Source organism: Palaemon carinicauda, chromosome 30 (assembly GCF_036898095.1).
Source record: "Palaemon carinicauda isolate YSFRI2023 chromosome 30, ASM3689809v2, whole genome shotgun sequence".
Classification (NCBI taxonomy): domain Eukaryota; kingdom Metazoa; phylum Arthropoda; class Malacostraca; order Decapoda; family Palaemonidae; genus Palaemon; species Palaemon carinicauda.
The window spans coordinates 60,228,429-60,241,846 of record NC_090754.1 but is presented as its reverse complement, the minus strand read 5'-3'; the positions used below and the strand labels follow the sequence as shown (position 1 = coordinate 60,241,846).

The window sequence follows — 13,418 nt, the reverse complement described above, 5'->3', positions numbered from 1 at the left end:
GTGATCTAGGGCAAGTGCTTCCAGTTCAGGGCACTTTGCTTCGGTCTCAGCACTGCTCCTCAAGTCTTCACCAGGATAATAGCGAACGTGGCAGGCTGGCTGCATCAAGAGGGGATAAGGGTATCCTTTTATCTGGACGATTGGTTGATACGGTCACGGTCGAAAGAAAAATGTCTGGACGACCTACAAAAGACGTTCATAATGGCTCAAGAACTGGGTCTCGTCATCAACAGGGAGAAATCTCAGACCGAGCCGAATCAGATTATTCTCTATTTGGGGATAGTTCTGAATTCAGTTCATTTTCAGGCTTCTCCCTCCCAGGAGAGACAGACCAAGTGCCTTGAGAAGGTCCGAGAATTCTTGAAGAAACAGAAGTGCTCAGCGAAGGAGTGGATGAGTTTACTGGGAACTCTCTCCTCGCTCGAACAGTTTGTCTCTTTGGGGAGACTGCATCTAAGACCTCTTCAACACTTCCTTTCAAAGGTATGGAACAGGAAGACACAGGAAGACTCCTTTTCCCTCCCCATTCCAGCAGAGGTCAAGGATCATCTGATGTGGTGGCTGGATCCAGCTTTGTTAGGAGAAGGGATCTCCCTGTACAATAAGAACCCAGACCTAGTGTTGTTCTCAGACGCGTCGGAGTCAGGATGGGGAGCAACACTAGGAAGCAAGGAGGTCTCAGGCTCTTGGGAAAAGGGTCAGATCGGATGGCACATCAACAGGAAAGAGTTGATGGCCATTCTGTTAGAGCTAAAGGCCTTCAAAGACTCAGTGTCAGGGAAGATAGTGGAGGTCAACTCGGACAACACCACAGCTCTAGCGTACATCAGGAAGCAAGGGGGAACTCACTCTCTGTCTCTGTTCGAAACAGCAAGGGAGCTCCTTCTATGGTCGAAGGAGAACAAGATAGAGCTGTTAACAAGATTCGTTCAAGGACAAAGGTATATAAGAGCAGACATGCTCAGCAGGAAAGGGCAAGTTCTTCCCACGGAATGGACCCTCAACCAGCAGGTCTGTCAGAGTCTCTGGAAGTTGTGGGGGAGACCTTTAATAGACCTTTTCGCCTCCAACCAGAACAAGAGGATCCCCAACTACTGCTCCCTAGTCCCAGACAAGGAGGCAATAGCAGTAGACACCTTTTTGATGGATTGGACGGGGATGGACCCATATGCGTTTCCCCCGTTCAAGATCATCAATCTGGTCGTCAGGAAATTCGCTCTCCTCGATTAAGGAGAATGATCCTAGTAGCTCCATTCTGGCCAGCGAGAGAATGGTTCACGGAAGTGGTGGACATGTTGATGGACTTCCCAAGAAGCCTTCCTGCAAGTCCAAAGCTTCTCAAACAACCCCACTTCAAGAGGTATCATCAAAACCCCCTCGCTCTCAAACTGACTGCCTTCAGACTATCGAGAAGCTTGTCAGAGCGAGAGGATTTTCGGTGAAAGCTACAAAAGCTATCGCCAGAGCAAGGAGGGTCTCTTCACAAAAGGTCTACCAATCTAAGTGGGAGACTTTTAGAGCTTGGTGTAGGCAGCACAAAGTTTCCTCAACCACTACCTCTGAGTCAGATTGCGGATTTTTTGTTATACCTCAGACAGGATGCTAAACTGGCAGTATCCACGATCAAAGGTATAGGAGTATGCTCTCAGCGGTCTGTAGGCATAGAGGCTTAGATTTGTCTCAAAATAAAGACTTGCAAGACCTCATGAAGTCTTTTGAGACAACTAAGCAGGTTCAATTAAGGCCCCCATCTTGACACCTGGATGTGGTTCTGAAGTTTCTTTGCACCAAGAAGTTCGAACCCATCTCACAAGCTTCTCTTAGAGATGTAACGAAGAAAACCCTCTTCCTGATAGCTCTAGCCACAGCTAAAAGGGTCAGCGAAGTTCATACTATTGAAAAACAAGTGGGCTTCAATCAGAATGGAGCGGTTTGTGCTTTAAAGATTGACTTCCTCGCCAAGAACGAGAATCCATCAAAATCCTGGCCAAGGACTTTTGAGGTCCCTAACCTCACTAATCTAGTGGGTCAAGAGCAGGAGAGGCTCCTCTGTCCAGTTAGAGCCCTTAAAGTTTATTTGTCTCACACTAAGAATGTGAGAGGCGCATCTAGCTCCAAATGGTACTCAGTGAAAGATCCCCTAAAACCCCTTTCTGAGAACGCTTTGTCCTTTTTCCTGAGGGAGACTATAAAAGAAGCTCACCTCTTGTGTGAGGAAGAGCACTTTGGCCTTTTGAAAGTGCGGGCTCACGAAGTGAGAGTCATTGCTACTTTGCTGGCATATCGTAAGAATATGTCAGTTAGGCAAATTATGGATGCAACATTCTGGAGAAGCAACTCTGTGTTCGCCTCTCATTACCTCAGAGAGGTAAGAGTGGATTATGAAAGATGTTATACCTTGGGCCCATACGTAGCTACGGCTTCTGTATTAGGCAAAGGAGTTACTACCTCCCCTCAACCTTAGTTTTTGTATACCTGTGTGTGGGTTGGTGTTTTTTATGGTTGTCTGAGGACGTCGACTTGTGGTACAGTACCCTCAGTTTAGATAGATAGTTTATATCTATTCTGCAAAGTTAGGTGGTTAGTTTTAGTAAGGTTGCAGTTTTCAATATAAGGGACGAAGGTAGTTCTGAAGTCTAGTCAAGTTGTTGGTCTCACCCCGTTGACAGACTCGATTGAGTTGTTTTCAGCATGACAGGTCCACTCCTGGCTGACACTCCTAAGGGAAAGCGACTCAAGAGGCAGGAACCTTTGAAGTCAGCTACCTTAGCAGGTAAGGAATCAAGGTGTTTTTTCTCCTACAACTTTTTGTTGTTTCCCCAACGATGTTTACTGTCTGTCACCCTCCTCCAAATGTGTGAATCAGCTATATATATATGTAACTGCCAGGTAAGTTCTATTCATAAAAATGGAGGTTTTATGATAAAACAAAGTTTTATGAATACTTACCTGGCAGTTATATATATATTTTAAGGCCCACCCACCTCCCCTCAGGAGACAGGTCGGGCAAAGATGATCTGAGGAACAGAAAACAGGAATGATTCCAAGTAGCACCCTTTAAGGGTTGTTAACCCCCTAACCGCACAATCACCACAAGGCTGTTGCCTCGATTTTTTAAAAATTCTGCCGAACGTCAGAGAGACTAAGCTATATATATATAAAACTGCCAGGTAAGTATTCATAAAACTTTGTTTTATCATAAAAACTTCATATTATAAAAGTTTATTTCTCTTTCCAGAGTAGCAGGGTTGTTGGCAGTGGAAGCACCAGTCCAAACAAAACTACCCGCCAGTTTTCATCATCAGCAACGGTATCAACTCCTGGTTCCCCACAGCCCTGTAAAGATCCATTTTTCTCATCAAGGTAAAGATATGAAATTAATACAGATTGTTGAGTTGATTGGTATCATATAGAGAATACTGTAGAATTATTTAACAGTAAATCCCTTTTATTATTATTATTATTATTATTATTATTACTATTATTATTATTATCATTATTATTATAATTATTATAATTATTATTATAATTATTACTTGTTAAGCTAGAACCCTAGTCGGAAAAGCAGGATGCTATTAGCCCAGGGGCTCCAACAGGGAAAATTGCCCAATGAGGAAAGGAAACATGGAATTTTTTTTTTTTATGAAGATTAACAACATTAGAATGAATATTTCCTATTTAAGGATTTTGAAAGGAATTGGTTACAAGTATGGTACAGTAATGGGTTTATAAGAAAAGAGTATTTTTCAGAGGTAAATTTTCAATTGTCTTTCCAGAGTAGTGTGATATTTCTAACTAGTTGAATTTTATTTCCAAGCAAAATTATTTCATGTACTTTATACAAAACTTGAATACTGTATTGAAATTACCCTGTGCAGAGAGAGGAAGTGCAAAACATCTGTTTTTGTTTGTAAGTGGTCTATAGCAGTACTTGATTGATACAGTATATCAATGTTACCTCTATTGAAAAAGCCTTCAAAACTAGACATGTGTCGCTGGACTGTTCTTGCATTGAAATAAGACATACCCGTACTTGATTTTAAGGTGCCGTAAGAGTACTTAGCAAGGATAATATGAAACATGAGCTGCTTAATAGATATAGACAAGTCACTGTCTTAGGTTGCCATGAAATAAGAATGTAACTGAATTATCCACCTGTATTTAGTTATTTATCAAAGTTTTTATTTTCATTGTATAAAGGTTCTTTTATTATTACTGCCTCCTGGCCACAATTTTAATTGTAATGAAACTTGCAGGGATTAACTGTTATGTAAAAATGTCCAATTCTTGTAGTCAGCCATAAGTTTGTATATCGTTGTCACAGAGACTTCAAACTTGGTTTATATTTAAGTGTATGAAAATCCACACCAATTGATACATGTTAAGATCAAAGGTCAAGGTCGAAAAATGAGCTGCCACAGCGCAGGTCTGTGCCCTACTGAGTGCCCCTCTAGTTATTATTATTATTATTATTATTATTAGGCAAGCTACAACCTCATTTGGAAAAGCAGAATGCTACAAACCCAAGGGCTCTTATAGGGAAAGTAGCTTAATGAGGAAGGGAAGTAAGGAATAGCAAAAAACTATATACAGTATGAGTAATGAATAAAAAATATGTGATATTTTGACGTTAAAATAGAGCCATCCCATGTAAACTATATAACAATATCTTATTCATGTACAACTTTATAAAACCAAATCCAAATTATACTTCAACACTGTCTGATTCTTTGAGAATCCTTAAGAAGCACAGAATAAGTTTTCTCTAGTTACTTCAGATAATGAAATCAATTTACATGTACGTGTCAAGTCATAATATAAATCTAGAAGAAATCGAAAATATAAAGAATGGGAAGTTAGATGCTCATTCTGTTGTGCATAAGAGACAATGAAATTAAAAGGTTCTAATATACGTTATTAATTAAGGCTTTTTATCTAAAGTTTGAAATTTGCATGTAAATAATTTAGATTGGATAATAAGTGGGTTTTATATCTTGAATGTTCAAAGATAGGCTAAACATAAGTTGTTCCAACACCGAGTACTTACCTCGAACTACTTTCTTAGGAGTATCTGGGGTCTCCTCTTAACCGACCAGAGTTTTGTGTAGTTTACCCTACTCCCGTTTTCTATGAGGGGCAACCTCAGGTGGTGTGATACGCACCCTGAGGCGACCCCGGGTCAGAGAGCATGCTTGCTCAGGTCTCGATCCCCAGTAAGTTCTCTGGTCGCGTCGCGATAACTTCACGACGCTCTCCTTATCCAGTGCGACCCTTTGTGTCCCCGACCCCCTTTGTGCCTCACGCGGTTCCCACGTGGTACCTTTGTGTTCCCCCTTATCCTTTCCCTCGTGTTCCTGTGTCTCGCGGTGCTTTACTAGTGCGTAATGAAGCATCCCTGCCGTTGTCCTGGGCCTATGGCCGGTAAATTGTGTGGTGCATTCCTGTCGAAATCTGAAGTTGAACCGCACTCCTTGTATTCTTCGTGTAGGGGCAGTGTGTGTTCCCCTACAGCCACGTGTCTGGAGTGCGAGTCCTAGAACGAGGTGCAGTGTGTGCGTTACGGCACCAAAAAGAAGGCGGCGTTGAAGAGGTCACCTAAGAAGCTGAACATCTCTTCTCCTCTTGCTTCGCCGGGCGTTTCGTCAGACAGAGCCTCGCTGCTGCCTTCCCCTACCCAGAGTAGGGGACGAGGTAAGTTGGTTGCGGGGAAGAGGCCTGTGGCCCTTCCCCAGAGTCTGATTTGCGGGATAGTGGTGTTGTGGGATCATTCCATGCAAGTGAGGGGCCTGAGGGAGGGACGGGAGTGTGTTCAGGGACGGAACTCTGGTGCAAGCAGGGCCTGTCTCCTCAGATGATCCTATGTGGGGAAAAACTGTGCCTACCTCTTCTCCCGCCTTGTGGGCGTGTTTTTCAGGTGCTTCCGCAGCCGAGGGTTCCGCCGAGAAGGAAGACTCGCCGCCGTCGGACTCCCTCGCGTGGGCAGCGCCGAAGACGCCCTTCTGGTCTTCGTTGAGGATGAAAGAAGGTTTTGAAACCTGGTACCCCATCGAGGAACTCCCACGCTCCCCTCCAGCTACGATTCCGTCCATCTTCCTACAGCCCTCTTCTTCCATCAAGCGACGTGTGGACCCATCTACAACGCGGCACGAGTCGGGCCCGCCGGTGAGAACATGCAAGTCGTCGGGCTCCTCGGTCGAAGCCTACTCTTGCTCCTCGGAAGACGGAGCCCCGAGGGACCATAGGAGACGTCCTGAGAGGTCCCGTTGGAGACGTTCTCGTTCTCGCTCCCGCTCCAGATCCCGCCACGGGGTTAGGCGCTCTAGGTCCCCCAGGAGGAAGTTTAGGAGAAGTGACTCCCCGGGGGAAGAATGGGTCGTCATCCCTCGTAGCAAACTTATAGAGATGTCAGCAGTTCCGGGCCCCTTGAACTGGCTATCAAGGGCTCGCTCACCAGTAAGGTACATATCCAGCGGCAGATACGATCGACGGAGGGAGTCGTCTATTCAAATCCCAGTGGACAAGCATAAGTCCGTGAAGGTTCCGACTCCATCCGCCCAGCGGAGAGAGTCACCCCTTCGGTCTGGCAACCACGTCCCGACCTCCAAGTCAACGTCGAGTCGACTGGAACGAGACAAGCAACTCCCTTCGACGAGCAAGCCTGCATCTAGCTGGACCTCCGTAAGCAGGGATAAGTCCAGGACGGAGGCCTCCGTCCCGACGGCGATGCCCGTCCTACGCCCTGAGCCGCCGGAGTTGGACCAGTCCAAGATGTTTCCTCCCCCCCGTGCGGCGACCTCCGTCGGAGGACCTCCATCACAGGCAGCGGAACGTCCTACGGAGGAAATGAACGACAACGGAGAAGGTTCAGCAGCAGAAGTTTCACCCTACAGGAGGTTAATAGGACTCATTCGCAGGCATCACAGACTGGACAAACCCGAGCCCTCCTCCGACGAAGTCTGGCTCTCGAGCCTCAGCAGGCTGGTTGATGCCCTGGTGCAGCAGAGACCCTCGCGAGCCCTGCCTTTGGCTAGGGATGTTAGGCTGGGTAGGGCTCACGTGGACAAGATCGTGGCCAACCATGCAGAAGCCCCCAAGACCCAGAGTTCCTCCAAGCTTCTTCAAGGCCTAAAATCTCAGAGCCGGTTTTACCTTCCTGAAGGGCATTGCGCGGATCCCTGTACTGTGGAACCTGCAATCGCCATCCTGGGGCAAGGAGCAGCTGAAGAGAGGGCTACTACCGCCCCAATCTGTTTCTCCCCTTCAGATGCTGCCATTCTGGAGGAGATAGCCAAGGACCTGGTTAACGTTTCCTCCTGGCTGGATTGGTGGGCCTCCACGCTGGTAGGCTTCCAGTCCTCCTACGACCTCACTATCCCGGAGAACCAGGCCTTACTGAAGGAGCTGATTAGCTCGGGAGGTAAGGCCCTTAAGTTTCTCTCGTATCAATCCATCGCGCAGGCCGCCAATTGGGTTCTGCGAAAAAGGGATACGGTGCTCAACAAGCTCGTAAGGAGGCTCCCCGACAGAGAAGCGAGGTCCCTGAGGAGCCTACCCCTGTGGGATGACTCAGTTTTCCCCCTGAAGGCAGTGGAAGAGACGGTAGAGAGGGTCAGGAAGCTGAAGGATACGGGAGACTCCAGACCCCCTCCAGCGAGAAGACCTACCCATAGAAGGGCGCCCTCCGACGCCTCCCATCCTCCTCGCGCCTCACCTAGTCAACCCAGGAGAGACGCCCCTACTACGGCCTGTTCTCAGTCTTCTCAGCCCTCCCGTAGAGGAACGTCTTCAACGCAATCATCCTTCAGACCTTCCTATGCAGCAGCCAGGAGAGGTCGTTCAGGTCGCGCCTCTAGAAGGAGATAAGGAGAGAGGCCCCCTACTCCTGCCGAAGCCTCAGGTGGGGGGATGCCTCAAACATTCTTGGCAAGCATGGAGAGACCACGGAGCAGATCCGTGGACCGTAGCAGTCCTGAGAGAAGGGTACAGGTTGCCCTTCCTGGTGGACCCCCCACCTCTAATGCCAGATCAACAGACAGAGTGGTTGGCACCGTAGGACCCCTTGAGAAGGACGGCCCTACAAGAGGAGGTCTCTGCCATGCTGGCGAAAGGGGTGATAGAACCAGTCAAGAACCCGGGCTCAGGGTTCTACAGCAGACTCTTCCTGGTGGAGAAAGCGACAGGGGGCTGGAGACCAGTCATAGACCTCTCAGCCCTCAACAAGTTCGTGTGCAAGACCGACTTCAAGATGGACACCCCGAAGTCGGTCCTAGCGGCCTTGAGGGAGGGGGACTTCATGATGTCCATAGACCTCAAGGATGCGTACTTCCAAATCCCTGTTCACCCCTCCAGCAGGAAGTACCTAAGGGTGAAATGGGGTACCCAAGGGTTGCAGTTCAAGACCCTCTGCTTCGGTCTGTCCACAGCCCCTCAGGTCTTCACGAGGGTCTTCACAACAGTCTCAGCCTGGGCACACGAACAGGGCATCCACCTGATTCGGTACCTGGACGACTGGATGTTGCTTTCAGCCTCAGGGGAAGTACGAGGGAGAAAAGCACGAAGCTCCTGCGGTTCTGCAATGTCCTGGGTATCATCATCAACCTAGAGAAGTCCCAACTGATACCCTCCACCAGGATGACCTACCTCGGAATGGTCCTGGACTCCCGGTTGGCGAGAGCTTTCCCTTCCGAGGAGAGACTGGTCAACTTGGACCAGATCCTCCGGCCCTTCCTGTCGGACCAGCCCAGGAGAGCCAAGGACTGGCAAAGACTGATAGGCCATCTCGTGTCGTTGGAGAAACTAGTCCCCCAGGGGAGACTCAAACTCAGGGGATTCCAATGGAACCTTAAGGAGACCTGGAACCAGAGAGACTACCCCCACAAGGTGGTCCCGGTGTTCCCGGAGACGAAGGAGGTCATAGAGTGGTGAATCGCCAGATCGAACAACCTCAAAGGAATGTCCTTGGCAGTCGACCCTCCGGAGATGCTTCTGTTCACGGACGCATCCAAGGACGGGTGGGGTGCCCATCTCCTCGGCAGGACAGCAAGAGGAAGTTGGACGGATGTAGAGAAAAACCAGCACATAAACGTACTAGAGATGATGGCAGCGGGAAGAGTGTGCCTAGAGTTCTTCCATCAGCTCTGGGGAAACACTGTGGCACTGATGTGCAACAACGCCACGGTGGTGGCCTACATAAAGAAACAAGGAGGACTAAAATCGAAGGAGTTGTACGTCCTCACATTGAGACTGCTGGAATGGGCCGAAGGGGAACAGATCAAGATCTCAGCAAGGTTCATTCCAGGGAAGAGAGACGTCCTTGCCGACGGCCTGAGCAGAATGGGTCAAGTGGTAGGATCCGAGTGGACCTTGCACCCGGAAGTGGCCAAGACCCTCATTCAGAAATGGGGATCACCAATGTTGGACCTGTTCGCAACGAGACTGAACGCACAGCTCCCCGTGTTTTGTTCTCCTGTGCCAGATCCAGAAGCGGCGTTCGAGAACGCCTTCCAGCACCCTTGGGACAACCTCGACGTTTACGCCTTCCCTCCCTTCGGGATGCTCAGATAGGTCCTCAATAGGGTGAGGCGAGCGGACAACCTGTGGATGACTTTGGTAGCACCCTGGTGGCCGGAGAGAGAGTGGTTCGCAAATCTAAAGGAACTGGCGCGCCTTCCACCTTGGCCCCTTCCGGACAGGCCAGACCTTCTACGGCAGCCCCACTTTCAAAGGTTCCACGAGAACCCTCGGTCCCTCCACCTTCACGCGTGGAGGTTATGCTGAGGAAGGAAGGATATTCTTCGAGAACGGCAGCAAGGATGTCAGGATATCTGAGGCGTTCATCAGCGGCAGTATACCAGGCAAAGTGGGCCAGATTCACTAAGTGGTGCATCTCGAGGAACATCAAACCATTGAGGGCCTCCGTTCCAGAGATAGCGGACTTCCTAGTCTATCTCAGGGACGAGGTAAACATGTCCATCCCAGCTATCGAAGGAGTCCGGGCTGCTCTGGGTCAAGTCTTCCTCCTGAAGGGCATCGACCTGGGTGCCTCCAGACATATCTCGATGCTCATCAGGAGCTTCGAACAATTGTGCCCCCCTCAAGCCAGTAGGGTGCCCCTGTGGGATGTGGCCAGAGTCCTGAAGATGCTGTCAGAACCTCCCTTCGAACCCCTAAAGGACATCTTGGACAAGGAACTCACCCTCAAGACAGTTTTTCTGTTAGCTCTGGCATCAGCAAAACGGGTAGGGGAGTTGCACGGACTGTCGTACGAGGTATCCCACTCGAGGGGTCGGCGTGAGGCTACCTTCAGGTTTGTCCCATCCTTCGTGGTAAAGACTCAGAATCCAGCCGTTTGGGATCCCAAGTTTGAAGGGTTCTCAGTGCCGGCAATTCCTCGTTCGGACAACTCGAGGGACTTGCTGCTGTGCCCTGTCAGGGCAGTACGAAAATACTTAGAGAGGACAGCCAGACTTCGACCTGAGATCAAGAGTCTGTTCATCTCTTCGGGACTAGTGAAGAAGCCAGTCTCCAAGAATACTATCTCCTTCTGGCTACGGCAGGTGATCGTCGGGCAGGGTTGCCAAATAACTTGACATCCAAACCGCGGTGCAAAGCCTCAAAAGTAGCGGCAGTTGCTTCAAAAGTTGCCCAATTATAGCAACTTAGCTATCATTGAATTGGTACTAAAAACTATTGATATGATATTCTATAAAAATAAATCAGGGTGACAGGGATCGAAATCAATCAACTAAGCTTTTGTAGAAGAGTATAATAACGAAAAATTTATATAATTTTTATTCAAAAATACAGAAAATAAAGCCGTATATTTTTGTTGCAAACTTAAATACTAGATGAATGACATTTAACAAAATTTAAATAAGCAAAATAAAAAGATATAACGTGATTTGTCGTTCATTCAACATCATCATAAAATGAACTAGATATTACTGCTTGAATCATTGTTTCATTTGGCTCAAAATTTGTACATTGGCATTTTTTGTCCTCCTCCCCCTCTTGAGTATGCATGGCACTTCTAATATACAAAATTGCCGTTAGGAGGTCGTGTCCCATTCTGTTCCTGAGGTCCGTTTTGATTAAATTGACCTGGCTGAAAACTAGCTCCTCATCAGCATTGCTGATAGGAAGACATAATATCTTCAATGCAAACTTGGCCACATTTTCAAATGCCCGTTCTCTGCCTGCATCTTCATACTCCAACACCTTACCCCAGAATTCAACAGGATCTTTATGGACTGCTTCACCCCAATCCACAAGATTTACCTGCAGTTTAAAAATATGGAAAAGTGTTAAAATAGAAGAAGCGATTTAGTATTCCATAAGTCTTGAGGTAATCAAGAAATATTGACTTCCCTACTTTAATTGAATGAAATTTCTTGAATTTAAAGACTGAAAAATGCATCTACGTTAGTCTGTCAGGATAGTAACAAGTATTTTGTGCATTAAGATTTTAGAAAAAGTATAGAGGCAATATTCAATTACCTGTTTCCATTCGGTCTCAAAACTTGACAGATCACCTTTAAACTGTGTGTAAATGAATGGCAATTCTTTCACTTTTGGCATAACTGCGCTTGTTGCAATTTTGGGACTGAGCAAAGTCATATTTTTAAGCATGCTTAAATTGTTTGGAAGGCGCTTTGCTACCTGCTTGCAAGCTTCCCTTAAAAAGGTTGTGCATCTCCGTCGTACTTCATTTTTTGCATTAAAATCAATTCCGGACTTGTCTAACTGAATAAAAAAAGAGTGCTCCCAGATCTGTCGCCATAAAAGTTAGAAATATAGTTTCATCTTCGAAATTCAAATTAATCAAATTTTCTGTATTCTTCAGTACACTTGGTTTAATGGTACGTTGTATCAGATACCTGAAAAAATATTCCAAATCTGCAAAGAGCTTCAAGCAAGAAACATTTTTGCCTTGAAATAATTTGTTGACTCTATATTAAACTCTCCCAAAATAGGCTTTTAAAATTCCACATAAATTTTTATAACTGGATCAGCATACATCTTATACAGCATTTCTGCTGTATAACATTTTTCGTTTGATTTTGCCAGCTGAAAGTGCAATTTCAGTTCTTCCCACTGGGATAGGATTCGATCCACACATTGAAAAATGGACAGCCATCGTGTTCCTGAGGGTGATATTATTTTTAACGGAGTCGTGCCATCATTTATTGTTTTAAATAAATCTTTATATGCTGTCTAGCGAGAGCTAGAGAAACTAAACCAATTGTAGGTTTGGTGAACAAGAAAGTCCACGTTTCTGGGCATAGTCTCAACAGCCTTACTGGAAGCTAATTGCAAGCTATGGCACACACATCTGTAAAAAATAAAACATATTTTATTTGAGAGAGAGAGAGAGAGAGAGAGAGAGAGATAGATTATTTTCATTCATATTATAACATTAATTCCTACATATTTATAACAAGTTAATTCTATAAATACAACATTTTCGTACCTCACACCAATGATTGACAGATTTTTTTCCTGAAGTTGTTAATACGGAATTGTTAGTACCACATAATACTCTTGCACCATCTGTCCCAAGTCCAAGACATTGCTCAATACTTAATCCAACTTCACCCAAAAACTTGCAAATTGCATCATTTAAAACCTGTAATTAATATTATTTCATTCAAATTTATATATAATTATTTCTGACTAATATGGTTCATAAGATCAATTTTTTAAACATATTTGTGAAATATACCTAAGGGCTATATGTCCATTCTAGATATAAACCAATTGTACAGTATAATAAAGGGACAATAAAAGATGGCGGATATATGCAATCTCTGGATCACCAAAACCTAAGTATATAGTCCCCTTTGCTTTAGGCACTCAAACGAATTTCATAATATAGATTTATTTTACCTGGGCATTTGCAGAAATGTCTTCGATCACAACAAGTCCTAGAAATGTAGATACCATATGTTTGCTTGTTTCACTATAGTATCTAACCACAATGCACAATTGTTTATTTGTAGTTATATCGGTGGCCTCGTCAATAATCAAAGAGTATGCATTGCATCCAATATCTGTAATTAGCTGGTTTTTCATTTCGGGACCTAAAACATTTTTTATTAAGTTGGTACATTTTGTGCGGTGAAGTTGGAGATCGCGTATTGTTTTTATTACAAGTACAGCCTTTTGCACAGTCCTTCATTACTTCACCAATATGATCAATAGAATTGATTGATGTATGACAAGCAATGCATAGTGAAAGTTTCAAATCTGTAACTTTTTGATTGTGATTTGTCTGCTTGATTTGCTGAGATGTACTAGCAAAAAATCTGGTAACACTACTTTCTCTTGCTTTTATATATGCTTTATGTGTACCAGTATTAGAATGTTTGATTAAATCTGAATGGTGGGCTCTTATAACCGTATTGCAAAACCGACACCTA

General features: G+C 45.6%; 1 protein-coding gene across 3 annotated transcripts in view; it reads left to right on the top strand.

Moving 5' to 3' along the window:
* Positions 1–13,418, top strand: part of Nup35 (Nucleoporin 35kDa) — a 190,014-nt gene that overhangs the window by 102,168 nt on the left and 74,428 nt on the right. For all 3 annotated transcript variants that reach the window (XM_068353911.1, XM_068353910.1, XM_068353913.1), the window contains exon 3: positions 3,239–3,363. In XM_068353911.1, the coding sequence (XP_068210012.1) occupies positions 3,239–3,363 (125 nt within the window). The remainder of the gene's footprint in view (positions 1–3,238; positions 3,364–13,418) is intronic.